At 49.2% G+C, this 22,244-nt stretch overlaps 1 protein-coding gene across 1 annotated transcript in view; it reads right to left on the minus strand.

Moving 5' to 3' along the window:
- The window catches only part of LOC8042772 (MAP/microtubule affinity-regulating kinase 3), a 159,400-nt gene that overhangs the window by 11,837 nt on the left and 125,319 nt on the right, over nt 1-22,244 (minus strand). The window contains 5 exon segments of the mRNA XM_040211723.3: nt 2,591-2,719; nt 8,997-9,259; nt 9,261-9,349; nt 13,621-13,819; nt 18,645-18,775. Coding sequence (XP_040067657.1) covers nt 2,591-2,719; nt 8,997-9,259; nt 9,261-9,349; nt 13,621-13,819; nt 18,645-18,775 — 811 coding nt within the window.

The following is a 22,244-nucleotide window of genomic DNA, read 5'->3' on the forward strand; positions in this document are numbered from 1 at the left end:
TTCGTATTAAGCGAGGCTTCCAGTTTAAGGAGAGAGCATGACACGCGACATTCGAGACACAAATCTTTTGGTGACTTACATGTAACGTAAATTAACGTTAAGAAAATGGGACAGTGTGAATGAGCCTTTAGAGCGAGCCACTAAAAAGCATCTGCTCAAACAGACTCTGTTGCACGCTGTACCTTAGAAAAGAATCCGCACGCGCAATTTCCCCGACGCGGCGAGCGGGCCCACCCGCGCAACGGAGACCCGGTGGCAACCTCCCGGCCCGACCAAACTCTCCTTGGAAATGGCCTCGACGAGTAGCGGCAGGCTGCCCTTTCGGTACCGTGCCCGCAACGCTTCTACAACCGGTGCATCTACCAAGTCCTCGTCTGTGGTCATGGTCAACTCACAGCCACGAGCTGCGATGCTGCAACGACGGCAACGCTCGCTTTCGCTCCTCTTTTTTTTTTGTTTGCCAGGACTTCTACGACCCAATACTGGGATCGCGACGTCGTCCGTTGCCACTTCGGGACCCCACTCGACGAAAGGACGGTAAACGCACCGGTTGGGGACACGTTCGAGGCCTCGGCCCCACCGTGCCTGGGGACCGATTGGGGATGGTGATTAGTCGTGGGGGTGACAGGCGGGAGGGTGCTGTGCACGCTGTTAGGAGGGCTGCGGCAGAGGGGGCCCTCCGAGCACAGTCGTTACCTGGGCTTATTGACCGGCAAGCGAATCTTCCAATGGGACAACAACGAACCGGACCTGGATTTTGGCTTAACTGCCTTTGCCTCTCTACAACAGAGAACGAGAAAGAAAAAAAAAGAGGACAAAATGGCGGCACACTTCTAGAACGGCGAAACGCAGTCAGTAGCTGGAAACAAGTCCAACTCCCCAAGCAATATCTTTACAGTTCACACACCCTGCCATACTTTGTATTGAAAGTAACAATGTCACTCTCTACAACTGTACAGTCTTAGACGTTACACATAACGTAAATCCTGCAAAAAAAGTAAGATCAAGTATCTTCTTTTTTCTTCCTTCATGTTGGTTGGAGGCGACTTTCGTTTCAAAGTGTATACAAGAGGTTTTCTAAGCAAATGTTTCAGCCAAATTCGAGATGTCGTCTAACTCTTCTCCCCGTCTCTTGTACTTTTGGTTGTTTCAAAATTTTCTCACCCAGTCTAGGGTGTCTTAACAAACTGCTAAAGAACTCATTGCCAGTCTCACTTCCAGCGGTGCTTTGAGGTGCAGCGTGCCGGGATTGTTGCAAAGCCAACCAGTACCCCAGGAATGCAGGTCATGCTTCAAGCACGCTAAAAAGGAGAGCCACGCGGGCCGCGGAGAAGCTCATCTTTTGCCCCCCCCATTGTCGAACTACTTTCTATGTGCCTAAACTGATTTGTTAGAAGCACTCTCGCACAAAATACGCCATTTGGCGCGTATACGGCCACACGTGTCCAAGCGGCAGTTAGCGAGGTCTTCACTACAACGGACAAAGCGGCATTCGCACCGAGGAACGGCGAGGTCCAGCCGCCACCGAAAAGAGTAGAGTCAGGTTCACACGCCATTGTTTGCTTCCGTTGCGTTATGTAACGGAAGTTTACGTCCGCTTGCGTCGAGGGTCACCCAGACATCTGTGTATTAAGCGTGCCAACCAGTTTAAGTAATAGCCTGGCACGTGACATTCGAGGCACATACATTCCGGCGACTTACAACGTAACGTGAAAAAACGTAAGTAAATGCCCGCGTGACTGGGCCTTTAGTGTCGCTCGATTAACACTGCCTCAGCCATCTGTTGCAGGCAGCCTCGCACGCACACCTGGACGCGTTTTAGTGTTGGCCAAAGACCGATCCGCAAACTCTCATTGCCTGTGCCACCGGACAACAACCCCAATGGGCCGCAAGCATTGTGCAAAAAGCTGCAGAACAGCTCCGGTCACGATCGTATCTCCCGCGAAGCATTTCCCTTCGAAACGCCGCCCACAAACCCTCACCGATCCCTTCACCAGCCTAAAATGACACGACGCAAATTCCTATATTAGGTTTCGCCTTACGTCCAGATGCAGCGGACGCCGCGAGCCATTCTAGCCAACCCGGCTCTGTGGACGTAGCCCGCAATACGTTTTCTGCGCGTCGCCATGCCCCTTCTCCGAGGTCGCACGACGCTCTTGCGGCCTCGGATGGGCCCCAATGGCTCGTGGCATCTGTCGCGCCCGGACGTAAGGTGAAACGGAGTATGGGGACGAAGGAGCCACCAAAGCCAGATAGAGGAGAGATGCGAGGAAGCCGAAAATTATCGGCTCGACGCAAGTGCAAGGTTGCCGGAGCTCGAGCGAGAGGAACAAAACACAAACACGCTAGAAGGATTGGTGCCAGGGAACGTCAGCCGGGGCAGGGAGCCTGTAGACAGTGAAAGCCCCAACCCCAGGGCTACCCCCTTCTCGCCTGCCCCGAGCGAGAGCGCACAACCGGGCGACCAAAGGCAGGCGGTGTGCAAGGCGGGGAGAAAGCGTGCGTGCGAGCCATCCAGGACGAAGAGACAAACCGTGCGAGTGCAAGACGGGGGGACGACAAGGACGGACGGGAGTCAACCGTGCGGTACCTGGGGCGCAGCGGGTCGGCGGGGGCCAGGTCGGAGCCGGCCCTGCCCGTGCCCGACACCGAGGCCGACTTGGCGTGGCCCCTGGGACGGGACGCGCCTCCGCTCGACTCCTCCGCCAGCGACGTGTTGCTGGGCCACGGGGGGGAGGGGGCAGGCCCCTTTCAGATGCGGAGGACTACCCTTCGCTCCGCGCTCGAAAAGTTCGCTTCCGCTACATTGCCCCCGGTTCCAACGTCCGGACCGACTTCGACCGCCTCTACTACGGTGCCCGCGACTCGCCTCTGACCGGCACTTTTGACGTCCCATTACGCCCGCGAATCGAAAGCGGTCCCAAAGCGGCAACGGACGACGTCGCAGAAACCGACGCGTCCCGGCGTCAGGTGCCACAATTCTGGCAGTTCGTAAAAGAATTCCCGGGAAAAAGCACGAGCGCTTACAACAGTCGCTTTTGTCGGGGCGTCCAAATTTCCAACTGCCAAGGCGTCTGCTGACCGTCGAGCCGGGGAGCGAGCGACCTGCACCAGAAAGGCCTGCCGCCACACTTGCCAATGCGGCTGCAACGCTGGCGGGATTCCCAAGGGACTGGCTTTTAGGACGCGGTAAACGCGTGCGCTCCGGGCCTCTACTGCCCCCCCTGTGCTCCTGGTTAGCCAAAAAAGGCGGTTTGGCCTGTGCGAGTGCGCGTCCGTTGCCACTGGCAGGGTCGTCTTCCAAACAACTTTGCGACCTCCCTCGGGTCGCTGGGATTGCGAGGTCACGCAGTACTGCTTCGTTGGTATCTTTTCCCTTCAGAGTGACGGCCTTTCGTTTAAATTAAGCCCCCTAGTCAAATTTATTCTGTTTTTCTATCTTAGAATGGCAGACACGAGTCCGTAGATGCGAGAGAATGCGCGTGACACGGATACCAAAATGGCGAATGTAAACAAACTGTCACGATGGCGATGGGGTCACCCACCTTATACTAAGTACTGCGTTTTTCTTTTTGAGTTTCGGTTTTTGGTTTCGATTGTAACACACAAGTGTTTTTGGGCACCAATTTTGGCAAAAAAAAAGGTACGAGTTAGAATTGTGCAAACAAAATACCTCCCTTCTACCAATTATGAGGTTCCAAATCTAACCGCAAGTTAATAAGCTAACCTGCATATGATATGCCTGTTGGATTGTCTCCATTTTAGAAGTCGGACCTGCGACGACGCTGCATTAAAAGCAGTAATCTCCCAATCAACGACGCATGTTGCTCATTTCGACTCTGTCCTCGACTTTCCAATCTTACTGGCGGGTGTAATGTGGTGCATCTAAAGCGTGACAGAAGAGACCTTTGCTCCCCCACACTCTTCCCTGCACCAACGCTATGCATCCCCCCAGTCGTCTCCTCAAACGCACCGTCGACGGATGTCCTTTTTCTTTCTTGCTGGCGACTACGTGAAATTGTTGTGGCTCTTCGGTTTGTGAGAATTGCGGCCCTCGCCTAGAGCCTCAGCTGTTCGGGCGTCCATCTAGGATCCCCCATTTCCCAATAGCCCTCGTATCCCAAGAATCACCAGTTAATGCCCCCCAAACATTTTGGACTGCTGACAAGACTACGTTCCTGAGAGGGTACCTTCCGTCCAAACAGACCTGCATTTTGATTACACCCTCGACACGGCCTCGTCTCTGTAGCACCCCCAATTCCAAACGTTGTAGTGGGATGACGGCCACACTGCACTCTATTCCGGTTTTAATGAGACGCCGCTATCCAGCTGGACGGCCGTCCCCACCAGCTCCCACGAGACGCAAAAAAGAAGCCAACTGAAACGAGCAACAGCGGCTAAGAGCGGACCGCAGCCAACAAACCAGTTGCGCAGACAGAGCACAAGCGGCAAAGCAGCGTTAGTGCGTGTTAGTAGCACAAGCGTGACCATTCCTCAGTGGGGCTCCTTTAGAAGGGCACCAAAGTGGTGTCCGCAATATCAACCTACGACCTCTCAACATTTGAAGGAACCCACGATTAAATTGACGCCCGCTCAATTTACCTAAAACAATATCAAAGTTGCGAGACGCCCGCTTTTCTGCGACCTGACGCAGAAACCAGGGGGCACCGCGGTCGTGCGACCACCAATCGTGACCAACCACCTTCCGGACGGATTTTCGAATGTGCGCAATCCATGCTTGTGAAGAGATCACTCTCGATTGCCTGGTGCACTTCCAATGGCGCCTTCTGGTATCCATGCCGAATCACAGAAAAGCGGCCTTGTTGTCATCTTGGATTTTGCCTTTGAAAAAATCGGATGCGTATCAATCTAACCTTGGGTTTCTAAAAATGTTTACAGCCCACAGAGTTAGAGCTATGACCATAAATAAACAGTTTCAGAAACCACTTTACCGCCCCTTTAACTATTCAGAGTTTTTGGCGGCCCCAACGTTTCATTTCTGCGGACAACCCTGTACCCTCCCCGAGCCAAAAGTAGACGCACTCAACCTTGTACGAGGGTTCTCCAAAACCCGACGTCGCCACGCAAAATATCTACAAAAACGGCTGTAACCAAGGTCCCTATATACTGAAAGGTAACGCAAACAAGTCTGAAATGGGGAAAAGATATTTCTCCTCACACATGCCCTTTCCCTCTAGAAATTTCTCTTTCCTCTTGCTTTAATTGCATCGGGAAATACATGTGACTGTTACCTTCCCATGATCCCACACAATTTGGTCGTCTGCTCTGAACCGGCGCCATTTTCGTGCAACGTATGGCAAGGCATCACGATTTTGGCAGCAATGTGATGCTATATTGCTGCGCAGTGGATTGCACGAACTGCGTTACGAAAGGAAAGAAGCTTTTTATTGTCTTGACGAGAAAAAAAAATCTTCAGCGACAAATTCAATGGCTCCACCGGATCGGTCGGTACACTTTTGACTGCCTCCGAGGTGATGCATGAAAGGGTAATTAACCGCTTTTGACGAAACATGACATCGCTCGTCTGCTTTCCCGATTCACGCACTCAACCGTTTTAGACGAACCAGGCTCGCTCAAGCATAATTTGAGGCTCTAACAGATGGCAGCACCTAATTGTTTTTTTTTTTTTTTTAAATTTTGCTATTTTGTTTGTGGTAAGAAACTTGATTTTGAAGGCAGCAAATTTAAGTTCGAAGACGACAATAAAGCAGTTAAGAGTCAGATACTCCCGAAAACTAAAAACAGTTAAGAGGTTAAATACACGAAGCGCGCAAGTAGCAGACGTCCATACTCCTTCGTGCACGTGTGCACAGCTGCAGGTAGTATTCAACGTTTATAAAATGCGTACGAAGTAACCAAGCTGATGGTTTGGAAGAACAATCGGTAATGGCAAAAATTACAGACAAGTCCTGGGTTTCTACGCGTTGTTCCGTATTTTATTTGCCGAACTCCGATGCCAAGTCTGCAAATGCACTTTGTTCACGATACTAAAAAGTTTTAGTAGCACATACGCTAAGGATTCAGGGCCTTGTGGGCACGTGCTCAATCCACACTCAAAGCGACGGCACGAACTCCCGCTAGCAAAGCAGTCCTTGCTTACGATCCACTAAAACTATTTACATGCATAAAGTGCATTCTGTCGTGTGCCTGCTCTCAGCACTTGGTACAATAAACGGGTAAACGCAAAATACTTTAGAAAGTGCATGTCCACGTCCCAAAATACTCGGGACTACATTGGCATTTCTTTTTTTAAATTGTCTGCATTCAGCGGAATTGGAGAGAAAGCTTGTCATCACACTCGAGCGACTCCAACTCAACTCATGGTATTACATTTGCCAACTGAGACGTCGTCTTGTGCTTTAGAACTCCAATAAAGGTGCACAAATGCTAGTTTCTTCAAGCTAAAAAAAAAAAAATTGTCTTTATATTAAAAAGAATATTTCTCTAGTCCTGATGGCCTGTAGCTGAGCCGGTTGGTTATCCATGCTTACTGATTACCAGCTGAACGTTAGGAAAAGCGACGGAGAGAAAGAAACACACTGCTGGACTATCAACCCTTTTTAATAAACTTCCTTTTCCTCAACCCAATCCTAAAAGGGTAGCTTCTTCTTCTTCTTTCAAAGCTTATACTTAAACTTCCTTTTTCTTCTCACGGACCGTGGTGTTCTCCCCTCTTCGACTTTCCCCATCCCAAAAGGGTAGAAGCTACCCTTTTGGGATGGGGAAAGTCGAAGAGGTGGAGAACACCATGGTCCGTGAGGAGAAAAAGGAAGTTTAAGTCTAAGCTTTGAAAGAAGAAGAAGAAGCTACCCTTTTAAGGATTGGGTTGAGGAAAAGGAAGTGTATATAAAAAAAAGGGTTGATAGTCCAGCAGTGTGTTTCTTTCTCTCTTCGTCGCTTTCCTAACGTTCAGCTGGTAATCAGTAAGCATTCTCTAGTCCGCAATAGCAAAGAAGTATGGTCCGGCACGTGCGCCTTGCGGGCGTCGCACGGCAGCGGGAAACGTGGCACAGGATTGCCCCCGACGGAAAGGAGGAAAATGTGGGGAGAGGGGGAATTGCACTACCTTTCAGTTTATAGCATAGAGTTATTACAATAAACACCAGAGGCTCGGCTGGCGCTAGTGTCTATGGGACTTCCGGTTGCAAATTGAAGCAGACAGCATGCAGTCTAGATTTCCAGCCTCCCTGTGTATTCCTATGGGAAAACGCGCGTGAATTTTATCTCTTCGCCGGAAAATAACATGAATAACTTTCATAATTTCGGTTGTACCGGATAGTATGTACCTTTATTGGTATTGTGAGAGTGCAATTGCTTTAGTTACAACATTTTTCTTTACTACTGAACAATGTTAAACTTCGCTCTATTTCAGGCCCAAACCTCTGTGGCAAGGAAGGTATGTAGAAACGAGCGACAATTCTAAGCAAACTAACGATCGAAAGGAATGTAGAGTGTGTTCAAGGTTTGCTAGCATTTCGGTGGTGCTTATATGTTGCTAATTGCCCGTCCTGTCATTGGATGAAAATGACTCCGTCGTGCATCTTTACGATCCGCCAAAAAAAACATTCTAACGCAAAAAATAAAGCATGTGAACTACGAAAGGTGTGTCTTTTTATTATTTCCTGTGTAGGGCACTTTTTATCGGGCACCTACTCTCTGGCTCCTGCAAAGATTTGGAGCGTGCGGTTGATGATTTGAACACATAACAAGCATCTTCGCACATACTCATGAGCAGGAATGAAGCACTACTTATTTATTGCAAATTAGACTATATTACGTGGCATTCAATTTATTTTGATCGTCTGCATGCACAAGGAGTTACTTATCCAGTGTTACTGCGTAATTCTTGCCGTCTCTCTTGGTTTTCCACGTGTCCTTCGTTCAATTGGCACGTATATCCCCCATGCTGGAAAGCGCCGACGCCGTGTTCGAGCTAACAGTGCCCGGCAGTGCACATAAATACACGTACGAAGCGGTTTTAGCACAGTTTTTCATGCCACGAATTTCAAATAAAAATGCCGTAACTGACCAATTATTTCGTCTGCGTGACTGAGAAATGTTCCAATGTGCCTAGTACGTACAAATTATTTGTGATATTTGCTCTTATATTTGAGCGCAGAAAGAAAATGCACTCGCTTTTTCGCATAGAAATGCATTACCGGAAGTCAATTTCCGACTGCTTGCTGTCTGCTTCAAAATGCAACAGCACAATAGCGCCAGCTGAGCCTCTAGCGTTTATTGTAACAACTCTATGGTTTATAGGGACCTAATCTGCAACCAGTGTCCTATACCTGCCGCCTGCATAGAGCTCACAAGCTCATACAATCTTATGGACGAGGGGAGATTGCCCCTTCTCTAAGTACAATTTGTTGCAATAGAGAACCAGACTCGTAAATTCAGCACAAAAAAAAAAAGGCTTGAACAAACTTCAAAGGACCTAGAGCAAAAGGAAGTTTGCTGGGGAATTTGACAGAAGTTTGTACACCTCAATAGATTGTCCAATTCGAGTTTCTTCAGGTGGTACTTCACCAAAGTCCCTTGAGATTTCATCAACCAACTGAAATGAGCGTCGCATTTGCATGTAATATGCGCCTAAAAAAGTAACAGTTTGCACGCATAAAATTTCTACTTCACGTACATTCCGCAAACCAGGATAAAAAAAAAATTTTTTTTTTTATAATTTTTTTTAAACTCAAATTAAACTTGCACGATTTGAATCACTTCAGCAAGACAAAGCAACTTTTTTTTATCACTAGATGCATTTACAATTACTGCCTAAAATAAACATTTTCTGCTTGACCATTCTTTGCTTCAAAAAAAATGCCCATGGGGTGCAAACACCGACGGACAAACGGCAAATAGAAAATATTTTGGGAAATATTTCGGGGAAAAGTGGAGCATTTAAATCGTCGCAGCCAAATCGTCCCAATAGTCTCGATTCTTCCAGCCTGCTGCGGACTGGTTGGGAAGGGTACCTGGTGGGGGCGTCGATGGTGGCGGGGCCCCCCTTGCCCTCGGCGTAGTTGTAGGTGTTGCGCCGGGGGATGCCGCTCAGGTTGGCCTTGATGTAGTTGGGGGCGCTGTTGGGGACCCCTGCCTTGCGCACCGAGCCCACTGCCTTGGAGGGACTGCTCGAGTTGGCACCCGGGGGGGCCCCCAGGGGCGTGCCCGGGGTGCTGCCCCCGGACCCGGCCTTCTTCAGGCCCAGGGGCTTGCCCGGGCGGGGAGAGCCCCCCCCCCGCGGGGCTCTCCTTCGCCTCGCTCCCCCCCCGGCAGGGCTTGTAGCCCCCCCCGGGGGTGGCCGCCGGCGCCGTGCCCCCCTGGCCGCCTGGGGGAGAGAAGGCGCCCAGTCTCATGCGCGGCACTCCAAAGAAGCGATCAACTGCCCTCGGTCAACGAGTGTGCCATTCGATTACTCGAGAAGAAAAGTGATTAGACGTTGCTCAAACAAGTAACCGTTACTTCTTGGATTACTAAATAAATAAAATTGGATTAAATAAATAAATAAATAAAAAAAAAAACAAATTTTTCTTGTGGTTTGAAGGGCCACTCATAATGTCTATCACTCTATGGTAATCGCCGAAATAAAAAATACTAATCTTTTTCAGATTAAGGGAAGTTGGTCAAATTGACTGACCACAGAAAGACTAACGCAAACTTCATCCCGAGTTTCTTTTATTCTTTCTGTCAGCAGTGCATCTTCTTCATTTACCAAATCTGGTAAACCACCCTCCTGTTGGAGAACTGGTTTGAGGATGTCTTCACGAAAAATTGAAATGGTTACGAAAAATTTCAGTACTTCCAAAAGTAACGAGGTTACTCTCGCAATTACTTCCTCATAAATGTATTCCAATCATTACAAAATTACTCGAAAAAGTAAACGAGTAATTTGAGTACCTGTAGTCGGGGTGCCACGGTGCAAGAATTCCACTCTGGGATTGTCGGCCTGGGGACGAAGCTGCTCCCTTACAGCCTCCCGACGTGAAAGTACGAGGCAAGGCTCTCGTGTCGCTCGTATTTCAATCGAATTACTGGGCCGTCGCATATCTCGTAGTGCTGTGTTACGGCGATCGTCCCAACAATGCCCGTTCTGGTAGAAACTAGAACGCCCCCTGTAGGCCATAAATATTGAGGATCGAGTTTGTGCGACAATCTAGGGCGGAGCATTTCCGTCTCGAATAACGCCCCTCTCGGGACCGACGGCCGAGGAGCCCCTTCCCAGTCCTTGCATGTTGCAACCTTGCACCTTGCAACTGAGCCTTGCAAAGCACAATGCACATTCTACTACTAACGTTGTCACTACATGGTTCAAATATTCTAAAATAGTACTTAAACTGGAACAATGCTTAACTTAGAGGCAGGCACAGTTAAGTCAATTCGGGAGCTCATAAGAACCTCTGCCGCCATTGTTTTTAGAGTGTTCCATTTTAATCGTCGACTCGGTTTAAACGACGATCTAAATCATCAATTTTTGTTCTCACCCTGGTTCCCAGGGGTTCCCCGAGTGCCCCCAGGTGCTCCTCCAAGAACGTTTAAGGGGGGACACGGGCTCCAATTCCCAGTTTTTTTTTGAAAAGTGCATTTTTCAAATTTGTTATATCTGATTTCAGAAACTAATAATGCACCCTTCCATAAAATTTCATGCCCGTACGTCGAGTATTTAAGCAGATATAAAAGATTTTCGACAGGTCGGCGACGCGCCTCCTATCCCCGAGTCGTTCCGTCGCGCGATCGGTTGACAATATTCGCCATTTTCAAATGCCGACCGCTCCGCGCCCATTTGGCCTACCGCGATGTTGATACCCTCGTTGGGAGCGTCGTTTCTTCGGGCTTTTATGACGATAGTAAACTTCGTTCGAGAGTAAGCATGAACAAAGCCAGAGCCCTCTAGTTGTCGGCTATAATTGGCTTAAAAACGAAACTCAAGCCTGGATTGGTCCGTGACACCCCACGTGATCCGCTCGCCCGAATTGTTGTTTCGTCTCGTTGCTTCGGCCGAACGTTCGCTTCTTTTGCTTGCTCGTTATATATTTCTCACAGTTTTATCGTTTTATCTACGGTCTCGTCGCCGCGATGCCGGCCGTTAAACGGCATTCCCTCCAAGCCTTTGGAGCTCGCCGCCGTTCTGTGAAACCAAGAGGCTCGTCAGGTGGACGCGTACGATGCGCTAACCCTAACGGAACCACGTCGGACGCGTCAGCTGCTTCGCTCCCGAGCGCGTCACCATCTCCCGGTTCGTCGCTTCAGGACCTGACCTCTGAACAACCAGCCGACGTTTCTTCGTCTCTTCCTGAAGATTATGAGGTTGTGGAGGAGCTCACGGCGATAGAGTGCAAGATCTCGCTACTGCAAGAGAGCGATCCCGCTGCGGATCCCACGGACGCTCCCGCTGCTCCCGACGGTGCCCCAACCGAAGGTTATCGTCTGGTTGCTTTATCTGCCATCGAGACACTGGTGTCCGCTCTTCTGTGCCCAGTGTGCCGTGGATCAGACCTTCAGCTAAGCGAGAGTGGCAAGGGAGTTCAGGCGCAATTCGTCGTCGTCTGCCCAGACTGCGGGGACGTTGCTCGGACGCCGCACTCGTCGACCATCGGACACTCGCGGCAGAATGAATTGGCAGCACGGATTTCTCTTGCGTCTCGTGAATGTGGAATCGGATACACGAAGCTTACGAACTTTTTTGCCGGTATCAATGCTCCTTCGCCCATGCATCTCCGATCTTATCAACATCTGGGAGAAAAGGTCCACGACGCCTCAGTGAGAGCAGCCAGCAACGTAATGAGCAAGGCAGCAGAAGCTGTACGAGAAACACGCGAGTCAGATAGCGGCGATTTGATGGACGTTTGTGTGACATACGATGGCACTTGGCATAAGCGTGGGCACACTTCACACTTTGGTGTTGGAGTTGCCATCGAGCTTGAGACTGGACTAGTTTTGGACTATTCTGTCCAGAGCAATTATTGCCATGGATGTAGCCTTGGACCTGCGCAGGGATCTGACAGCCATGAAGACTGGGCCGAAAATCACAGGGCAGTATGCCAGAAGAATTTTGCTGAGTCTGCAAATGCGATGGAGCTGCAAGCAGCAGACGAGATCTTCCGTCGGTCCGTCCAACTCCACAACCTGCAGTATGTGACAGTGCTGTGCGACGGGGACAGTAAAGCCTTCAACCATGTTGCGGGACTTGATCTTTACGACAAGGGCATGAGGAAAGAAGACTGTGTGAACCACGTCGCCAAAAGAATGTATGCTGGCATGGAGGCCCTAAAGAAAACAAAAAAAGGTCTCTGTGGAAGGGGCAAACTAACGAACCTTGTCATGAAGAAATTGACCAGCTACTATGCATCTGCACTGAAGACCAGTGCCCCAGACGTTCCAGCCATGCAGAAGGCAGTGTTTGCCAGCCTCCTCCACAGCTACTCCACCGATGAAGAGCCCCGGCATCAGGCCTGCCCTCATGGAGAACATTCCTGGTGTCACTTCAATCGCCAGAAAGCGCTGGAGGCAGCAGGAGAGCCGACGAAGCCACAGCCACACCGCCCTGCCTTCTCCAGAGACATCGCAAAGGAGTTGGTGCCCCTCTACAATAGACTCTCAAGGCGGGACCTACTCGAGAGGTGTGCTAGGATGGGAACGCAGAACAACAACGAGTCGTTCAATGCTCTGGTGTGGAGGCGGTGTCCCAAGACGGATTTCGCCTCTCGAAGAACTGTGGAAACTGCCGTGGCTCTTGCCGTCCTGGAATTCAACCTGGGCCCCAAGGGCTTTGAGAGGGCCCTTCATGAAATGGGAATCGAACCCGGAAGCCACCAGGTTCAGCACGCTGACAAGGCCCTCCAAGCCAAGGTCTCCAAGGCGAAGCAGAAGGCCCTCAACTCTTCGAAAGTGGCCCATAAGCAAAGGAAGCTGGCAGCAATCGCCAAGGCACAGAGGGACCAGGCAGCCGAAGGGGAGACCTACTCTGCCGGCGCCTTTTAGTGGACACAGACTGGGCCAAACTAATAAAGTAAAGGTGCTCAATGTTTGAATGCGTTTTTCTCAGTTTCACTTTTTTGCTGCAAACTTTGTAGCAAGGAATCTATCGTTTGATGGTAAACATATCCAGGTGCCTCGTTCAAAGTGTTTCTGAACTGAAATTTACTGGGGAATTGGGCTATCTACTTCATTTTGTTTTAAGTTGAAGTCATCACTGAGAAAAAGTGACATTTTGGCAAAATGGCATTCAAAGAAAGTGCATATCATTTTTGGAGACAGAATTTCTCTCCGAAATCTTTACATTTTAATCATACAAATTAGATAGCCCAAAGCCACATACCCTCTACTTCATATCCAAGCAATAAAAACAGTGGTTTAACATTTCATTTTCATACGATAGATTTCCTAAGGAAAGGTGCCACAGCCTCATACACAAATATGTAACTTTTTACATAATTCTCCTATAGAAGTCAAAGTTTGCACAGTGTCCCTGCATCTGCTCATAAATGCACTCTCCAAATTTCGTTAAAATCGGACGAGGAGTTCAAAAGTTAATAATTACGCCAGTGTCTCCCCTTAAGTTGACTCATGTATGCGTAGCCAGACTGTAGGGGGGGGGCCCACCTGCTGCGTTTGGTGTGGCGGCGCTCCCGGCCTGGTCCCCCGTGTGGCTCAGCCGCCGATGGGGCTTGTTGGCCGTGGCCGAGGCACTGCGCTGCACCTTCACGTGCGAGGGCGACTGGTTGGCCACCGCCTCCACCCCCGTGGGCCTCAGTGTCCGCAGGGATAAGCTGGAACTAGACCTCGAGTCGCAGCTCTCGTTCTGCAACGCCCCGTTACCCACCCGTCAGTCCTGCCGCATACTCAAACTACCAGCGTGCCGGTAGCGATGCCAAGAATATGTCGCATCTCCGGTTCGACAAACATTTAGACTGCAGGCACAATTTGACCAAGTTACTCATTTTTAACCCTCCGACCGTCATCGTCATACATGACACATCTGAAACTGGCCGCCTAAACGAAAAACTCCACGCAGCGCGGGAGGTGTTGCTATCCATTCTCTCTTTGGCAAACTACAAATCTTTTATTTGCACAAAGTTTCACTTTGCTGGGCTAATTAAAGTTTTCAAACTAGACGTTCCAGGCACGTGATGCTCACTTTGCATACCAGTCGCTCTGGCGGTATGCCACTGTGGACACCTTTCGGGATTCAGAGGATGAGAGTTGATTACCCGACGGAGAATTTCCACAAAGTATCTACAGTTAGGGATCTGAAGCAGCTGGGAAGTTGCGGAAGTGGCTCCACCAAAATGAAATTGAATGGAATAAAGGTGACAACTTCCTGCCTTCCATATTTTCATTCGATGCTTCTAAACCTAAACAGCCTGCAAGCACTGCACATACTCCCGCTAGATAAGAAAAAACAAACCTGCGCATCGACCCTTTATGTATACTATCACTTCAGAGACAAAACCCCGACAGAGGGAAAACAACTTTTTGGGAAAAAAGAACTCGACTGCAACGCGGACTTATATACGAAAATATAAACTTTTGGCAAAGAAAAAAACAAATATGTCATACTAAAGTTCATTTCAAATTTTAAGAAGCAATAACAAAAAAATTTAGAACTCCAGCAGAAAGGGACCCTCGCCCGCGGTGCCTCGAACGTGTCCCCAACTGGCGCATTTAATCCGTCCCCAATGGACTACTTCCAAAACCGACGCGCCCCATCGCGGCGAAATTCCACGCAGTGCACTCGGGGAACTAGTTGGCCACTCAGTTTCGGTTTCGACTGAGCAGCTTCACCTCATGCTATCACTCCGCGACCGAACGCGCTGCTTGCGTTCTCGATTATCTGACTTTTCACGAACGTACAATAGACTCATTCTCGAGCGATGCAAAACGAAGACCGGGGCACTTTCCTTGGTTCCCGAAACACCGGATATTGTGCGTCCGTAGTAAGACGTGGCTTAGTCACCTCGCCCTACGAGTGCATGTTTGAGCTCAATTTCAATAATCCCGTCTAGTACCACTGAACTAGAGCTGAAATTTGTTCATCTGGAGCCGTATTTTGTTTGCCAAACGTCCGTTTCTTGTTACTTCATTGGGCGAAAAGAAAGCCGCATCCTCACAGGGTATCAAAGTTGAGTCCAGCGTTTACGCATGAACTTTTAAGGAAACGCAATAAATTCGACATAACTACAGCACAAAAGTTACTATGATGTCTTCCTCGTGTCATCATATATCTCCCACTCTAATTTTATGCTGGTAGAAGATTAATTTCTCGCAAATGCTGAGATCGGCTAGCTACGACGGAGGCCCTAACAAGCGTCCCCTACTCCTCGCTAAGCCTTTTTGGACGAGCTTTTACTGACGCCCAAGATCTGCGCCTGAACGGTGCGTCTGAAATTATCTCGGCATACTCAGGCAGGAGAAAAAACAAACACAGAACAAATATTATGGCCATTAGCAACCGTCAAACGCACTTTGAATTCGTTCGAGCACTTGTGTGAAGAATGTCGCACCGTGCGCCGGACGGGCATGAACCCCTATGTGGTGCGCATAGGGGTTCGTGCCCGTCCGTCGCACTTCCGGGGAACGGTGCGACACTCTTCACACAAGTGCTCGACTTTTGCTTTTTCAAAACGGTCTGTATGTGCGAATTTGCCTATATGATTGCAGGATAACTTTATGTGCATACGCGATGTTGAATATTAATGGAATGCAAGCGGGTGGGGACTTCACTTCGTGCAGTGCTGCGGGTCAGTACGGATAAGAGATAAGAAGTGTGTCAAAATTGAGCTTTTCAATGGCGCCTCCGAGTTTTACCTCGCATACTCAGGCATATTAAGAAATACAGTAATTGCAAAAAGTAACATTTCGTCTATGGACGCACGAAACAAACAAACTTCCTGATCAACAACACTAATGTAAAGGCGCGAGCTCGATGAATGCATACTTATTGGTTGCTACAGCTTGTTGATTCGTATACAAGCAAGATCCCCGAGCTTCGCAGCGTCGAGATTCCCAGCACTGGCTCGTCCACATAACTCGATTGGAACGCTAACAGGAAGGCTCAAGTACAAAAATACAACAAGCATGTGTTAAGACAAGCTATACGTCTCAGGCTTGAGCTAAAGCTTCGAGGCCTGGCCATTTAGGTTAGTTTAGAGACCACAAATGACGCTCTCGGGACCCGAAAACAATCTCTTGTCGACGTGTCGATCGAAACCGAAACCATGCCACCCTCCTCCCTGGCCAACTAGTTCCCAGAGTGCAACGCGCGCCGTGTTGCATGCAGGGCTTTATGGAAGTAGTCTATTGTGCTCCCTCCCTTTACACCCGTCGACCTCGTCCAAGCGTTGCGCCGTCACCCGTCACAATCCCGGAGATGGCACAGCAAACGGTGGTGTGTGCAGACGCGCATTCTGCCATAAGCCACTCTGCAGCCGGACTGTCGACGGAAACCAAAGCAGACGCAAAAAGAAATGCCGCGACACCACCAACCGCCAATATAGCAACGTTAACCCTGCACGACACACTGGCTCCCGCGAGTCGTCGCCACTTCCAAATGCCGATCATAGGTACGGTGCCCCCAAATGACCCTTCTACCGGTGCGCTTACTACGTAAAAAAAGACCTCCACCACCGTTCTGGTGGTTGTAGCAGACGCCCTTCCTACCACAGGTACCTCTCCGGGGGCCCTAATTTGGACACTTGGCCAGTCTTGGGTAGTAACGCGTTACTAGTAACGCGTTACTGTAATTTCGTTACTTTTTTGGTAACTTGTAACTGTAACGAGTTACTTTTTAAGAATGTAACTTGTAACTGTAGTTCTATTACTTTTTTCTGAGGTAACGACGAAAGTAACGACGTTACTTTTGTCGTTACTTTCCAGTTTTTTATGAATAATATATCACTGAACGAGTACAATTTAGCCATTTTTTGCGCTTTCCACATTGTCTCTTCCGACATTTCGAGTGTCAAGTTATTTTTTGCACAGACTTGTGAATACGTTCTTTCTCGCCAGTCACGACCCGAATATAGCCACGTGTAGGTTTGGTGAAAAAAAAAAAAGTAGTTATCTTTAGCACGCGCTTGTACTTTGTGACTGAACACTTGCATCTTAGTGTCTTGAAGAACTATCTCTTTCGCGGTTTTTCTTTTTTTCTGCGCAAACGCTTTTTACTCGGGTGAATCAAACGTGAAACAACAATACACGGGGAGGGCACTGCGAATGTTTCGTATTTTGATTAGCGCCGTCACTCCGCACTGCGCATGTTTCGCATTTTGATTTGCGCCATTAATCCGGTGTAGTGTCTACAGTCGAGGCAAAATTTACTGCTGTTTGCGCGGGGTTTGTTTTTGGCTTGCCGGGTACAAACTGAAATATGTCCAGGGACTTTATGAACCCAGCGCAACTGTCAACGAGCCAGCAATGTGCTAGTGCTACCAAGGATATGAATGTTGATAAGAACAAAGAAAAACTACCATGGCCGGCGTACAGAGAGCATTTTGCTGACGTGGAGGAGGCTACTAAGACCTTGACCGCAGAAAACGGCACTCTATTGCCTCACCGCCTACCCGGCAATCAAAAACCTTTTCCGGCGAAACAACACTGCAATCCCATCTAGCGCGTTAAACGAGCGCCTGTTCAACAAGGGCAGGAACTTGTTTGTTATCAAACAAGGGAAACTTTCAGAAACTAATTTCGGGAAGCAACTGCTGCTAACTTATAATACGAAGTAAAAAGAACACTTTTTAATTTTATGCAAATAAACTTGGTGAAAAGCGTTTTCTAGTTTTTCCTAATTTTTTTTTGTGTTATAGAACAAGTAACTGAAAAGTAACGTCGTTACTTTTTAAAAGTAACTGTAACTGTAACGAGTTACCTTTTTGTTGCGGTAACTGTAACGGTAACTTTACTACTTTTTTTCTGAAAGTAACTGTAACTGTAACGAATTACTTTTTAAAAGTAACTTACCCAAGACTGCACTTGGCGAGAAAGTCGGCGAGAAATCTGGCGGCCGTGATTGGTCAACGCTGCACTTGACCTTGGCGCCGGCCAATCTTAAACGCCGGATTTCTCAGAGACTTCTTCGCTAAGTGCCCAGATTAGGGCCCCAGCTCGACGGTACGGAGAAGATTCTGCCGCTGGGAGCCGGGACGCCGCAACAACGCCTGCGTTTGCTCGTGCCTTCTGCCGGAACTTCTACAACCGACCTCCGGGACCGCAGCATCCGACGGCAGAACGTGCCGGCTCTCGCGACCGCTTTCAACGCGTGGGCGAATGGGACGCCCAATGCACCGGTCAAGCCCGTGTCCCACTAGAGCGACATACAGAAACAAAAGACAACGACAAGCCTCAAACCAGAGTATTTCGCGATATGAGTGGCTTTGTAAAATAAGAGGCTATGCTCAAACACGTACATCATGCACGCGAGGGTATCTTTGGCAGGCTTGCAATTGCTCGTGCTCACTTCACGAGCACCGAACGACTAAACACCTGCCAAAGGTACCATCGCCAGCATGCTGCATGGGTTTGAGGCTTGTCGCTGTCTTTTGTCTCTGTCTGTCGCTCTAGTGGGACACGAGCATCAAGGAAGCGTCTGGAGGCACCTCCCCGCGAGAGAGGAAGAGAGCACCCACCTCGGTGGTCCGCTTTCCGAGCAACAGGTAGTTGGCCATGATGTCGTCGTACTTCCTGTTGCGCAGGGAGTCCTCTATCTCGTCCCGACTGTATCCCATCGACATGAGGATCTCTGCGCGCGAGGACACAGCTGCACCGCCGCCCACGCGGGAGGGGGGAGGGGTCGGGGGGAGGCCGCCGGGGCCGGCAGCGGGAGAGAAGGGCCGCCTGTTAGTCACACTCTTGCCACACGGGGGTCACACGCAGCCACGCCCCGTTTTGCTCCCAGTACAACCGCAGTCGACGCCACCATCCGACCGAGGAAATCGGGCGGCGCCAAAGGAGCGTCGTCGCAGCACTCGGCTTCGCGGGTTTCCAGTCGCCGGCAAAACCGGTCACGCGCAGAAAAATGCGCAGGATCGCGGCGCATTCATTGCGTGCAACTGGATTTCACTGGCAACAGCAAACGCACGAAGGCAACAAACAACACGACGACGGCGCCGCTCGAATCGTAGTGCCAGCTGCGGTCGGACTTGGAGGAAAACTGAGAACATTTTTTAGGTGGAAAAGCAGCATTCAAACGTCACCGGACAGTCACCGAGGAAGGGGCAAGAAACATGCCGACCCAAGGTACCTAGACGCCAGTTTACGCATGCCTCGTGGCAGAGACGACGCGGTCACCACCGCATCTGCGCCGCCGTCAATGCCAACTCGGCTCCGAGTCGGCACTGCGTCGTGCGTAAGGGGGAAAATACAGGGTCGCATGCAGTGGAGCACCCTTATAACTAGGGAGTGCATTTTCCGGTTTTAACCGAAAAACACCGATAAACATCCGTCGGTGACGAAAATATAAAACCGGTTAAAACCGAAAAACACCGGTGGTTGGATATTTTCGCCCTGGTTAAAACCGAAAAACACCGGTCGTTGCTAGTTTTTGACCTAGCGAAACCCTTTCCCCGTAGAGGTTCGTCAAACGTGTTATCTCGCGGATCCTGCATTTTTCCAGTGTTTATACATGGCTTGCAGGTGGCGTCAGTCCACCCTCCTTTCTGGGAGTCAAAAGCGTCTAGTGAACGCAGTGGAAGCTAAGCTCTCATACGCCTTTCCCCTATTGTGTCTCCCATGGCCCCCTTTCGTGGAAAAATTAACACAGTGGAGGGTAGGCTCTCACGTGTTTTTTCCTCATTGTGTCTGGCCAAGTGATGTCGGTGCAAGCCATGTATTCAGAGGTTGCTGTGGTTCCTGGAAGACACTGCCAACGTCCGTGTCGTACAGGAGTGCGTTTTCATAATTGCGGGTTGCGAACCGCAAGGAACGTGCTGCCACGACGGCAGCACGTTCGTTGCGTGTAGATGCAAGCATGAAAGTATGCTTGCATCTACTATAATAACCAAGTGTGAGAAATAGTTGCTTCCTAGAGAAGAAGTGTATGAACTATGTGAATAAAATCGGAACTCTCTGTATGTGATCAATCGCTTTTTTCACCGATATTCACCGATTTCAGCCTTGTCGCGAGACGTTCCACCGAAATACACCGGTGTTTTGAAAACAAATAAACACCGAAAAACATCCACCGATTTTTCTCACAAATAAACACCGGAAAGTACACACCCTACTTATAACGCGGAGAGTGCAAAATCCGCGCCGTGTCGATAGCACCGAGTAACCACAGCAGTTTCAGCGTGTCTGCCTCTCGTAAAGCTGCAAGGAACCCTCTCGTAAGGTGTATGCTACTATACTCTATGCAATACATACGATAGATGTGAAAAAAAAAAATCGGCAGACAAATTTCAGATTGCTTACATGTATGAATGCAAAAGCATTCCTACACGCAGTGAATTCTTACAAGCAGCGCGCCACGTCTTCCTTTTGCACTTGGGCGGTGCCACCAGTCTTCCCCGCTGCGCAGGCACGGCAAAATTTGCCGGCTTCACGACGGCTTCCGTGACGAAGCATTGTGTAGCTGCGCTCTTCTTTGCATTTTATTTTCGAGGGACTTTCACCTTTAATGGCCACACGAGCATTCGTGACAGCGCATCTGACATGGCGCAGCCAATGGGGCTTTAGGTGCCGTTTTTTTTTCTCGCTGCTACAGGCGATGACTACAGAGGCCGGCAGCTTCGCTTTATGGGACAGTTAATGTTTTCGCATTAGGAACTGCCACACCTCCAACTTTGCCTTTTCGAGACACCTACTGTTTGGCTGATGTGCACAAAAAAAGTTGTAAGCGCAGCAAGGGCTCGGGACACATTGCGGTTACTTCGGCTGTCGACCCAAGCACCCATTTCCAAATCATTACTTCGCAACTCACAATTTTGTATCTGCAGTCAATCGCAGCTTGCAAGGTCGTGCATTTCATTAGTTGGGATTTGCTCCAGTGCTCGAGTTAATATCTCGAGGCCATAGGAAAATGGCCTACACTTCTCACTCAACATGAACCTTCGTACAAAAGGCATTTGTCGTCTCCGATTGTACGGCCGAAAGCCCCGTGCTGATGGACACGCGGGTGTGTGCAACCAGTCGGGAAGCAGTGGGGGCAATGAAACAACCAAGGCGGCTCCCACACATGCATCCGTGCACTGTCGCACCATCTGGTTCGCCGGCACGAGAGGACTCCAAAATTAAAATCTCAAACAAATCGAGGGCTTTTGAAACTAAGATAGGATTTCGGTGGAACAAGAGTGAAACTCCAGAGCCTGGGCCAAAGCGAGGTTTATCCTTTCATCCACATTTAAGCAATCTGAAAATAACAACAGTCGCACGGAAATGGCTTAGATGCAAGTCACACTCTAAGCAACTGCAGTAAAATCACTTTAAGGGGGCACATGGGCCTTGGGAAGCAAAAAATACTCCATTCTTTCAGAAATGGCAAGGTTGACCTCTATAGCTGTTGCTTTCCTGAATCTACCAAGCTTCTATTATCACGGATGAATATTTGAGCTATCGATCAACTTGTAATGTCTACGCAGGCTTAATGACCACTGATGTTAACTCTAAAAGACTGTATCCACAAAACACAATTTTTGGACTTGTTTAAAGTTTGCAGGAGGCACATGCTAATATCTAGAGCAGATAGACTTTTCCTGAAACATGTAGCCAATGTTACTAGAACAGTCAGTTGGGAAACTCGCCGTCGAAACCTGGGCCGCTGGCGTCCACCGAGACCGAGCTAAATACGACAACAGCGCCACTCTTTATCATTTGTCTGTACTGTAATCACTTTGAGCTTTTACATAGCATATTTTTTGCATAAAAACAAAGGGAAAAGACTCTTTTTGTATGAAATTTATTGGAGTTTAGTACAAAATGATGGGTGCATGATGTTTTTAAAATCTTTAGTTTGCAGGGTTTTGCGGCACAATTAATTTTGTTTTTATACAACCATGCCTCAGCGGGCCTTTCAGGTAGCGCGTCCCGACCTAGGTGCATTTTAATTTCGGTAGTAGGACGCGGCGCATCCGCTGGGGAGACGGGGGTGGCACCCCCGTAACCTCTTCCGCGGTATCTGTTTCGGCTCCAAAATGGCCGATTAAAGCCAAAATAGAAGCGACATACAGTTCCTCGAGTGACCGCTGTGGTAGGAATGGTGGCGTTGGTGTTAGTCATTAGCTCGGTTCTCG

Source organism: Ixodes scapularis, unplaced genomic scaffold (genome assembly GCF_016920785.2).
Source record: "Ixodes scapularis isolate PalLabHiFi unplaced genomic scaffold, ASM1692078v2 PGA_scaffold10__122_contigs__length_95168666, whole genome shotgun sequence".
Taxonomy (NCBI): domain Eukaryota; kingdom Metazoa; phylum Arthropoda; class Arachnida; order Ixodida; family Ixodidae; genus Ixodes; species Ixodes scapularis.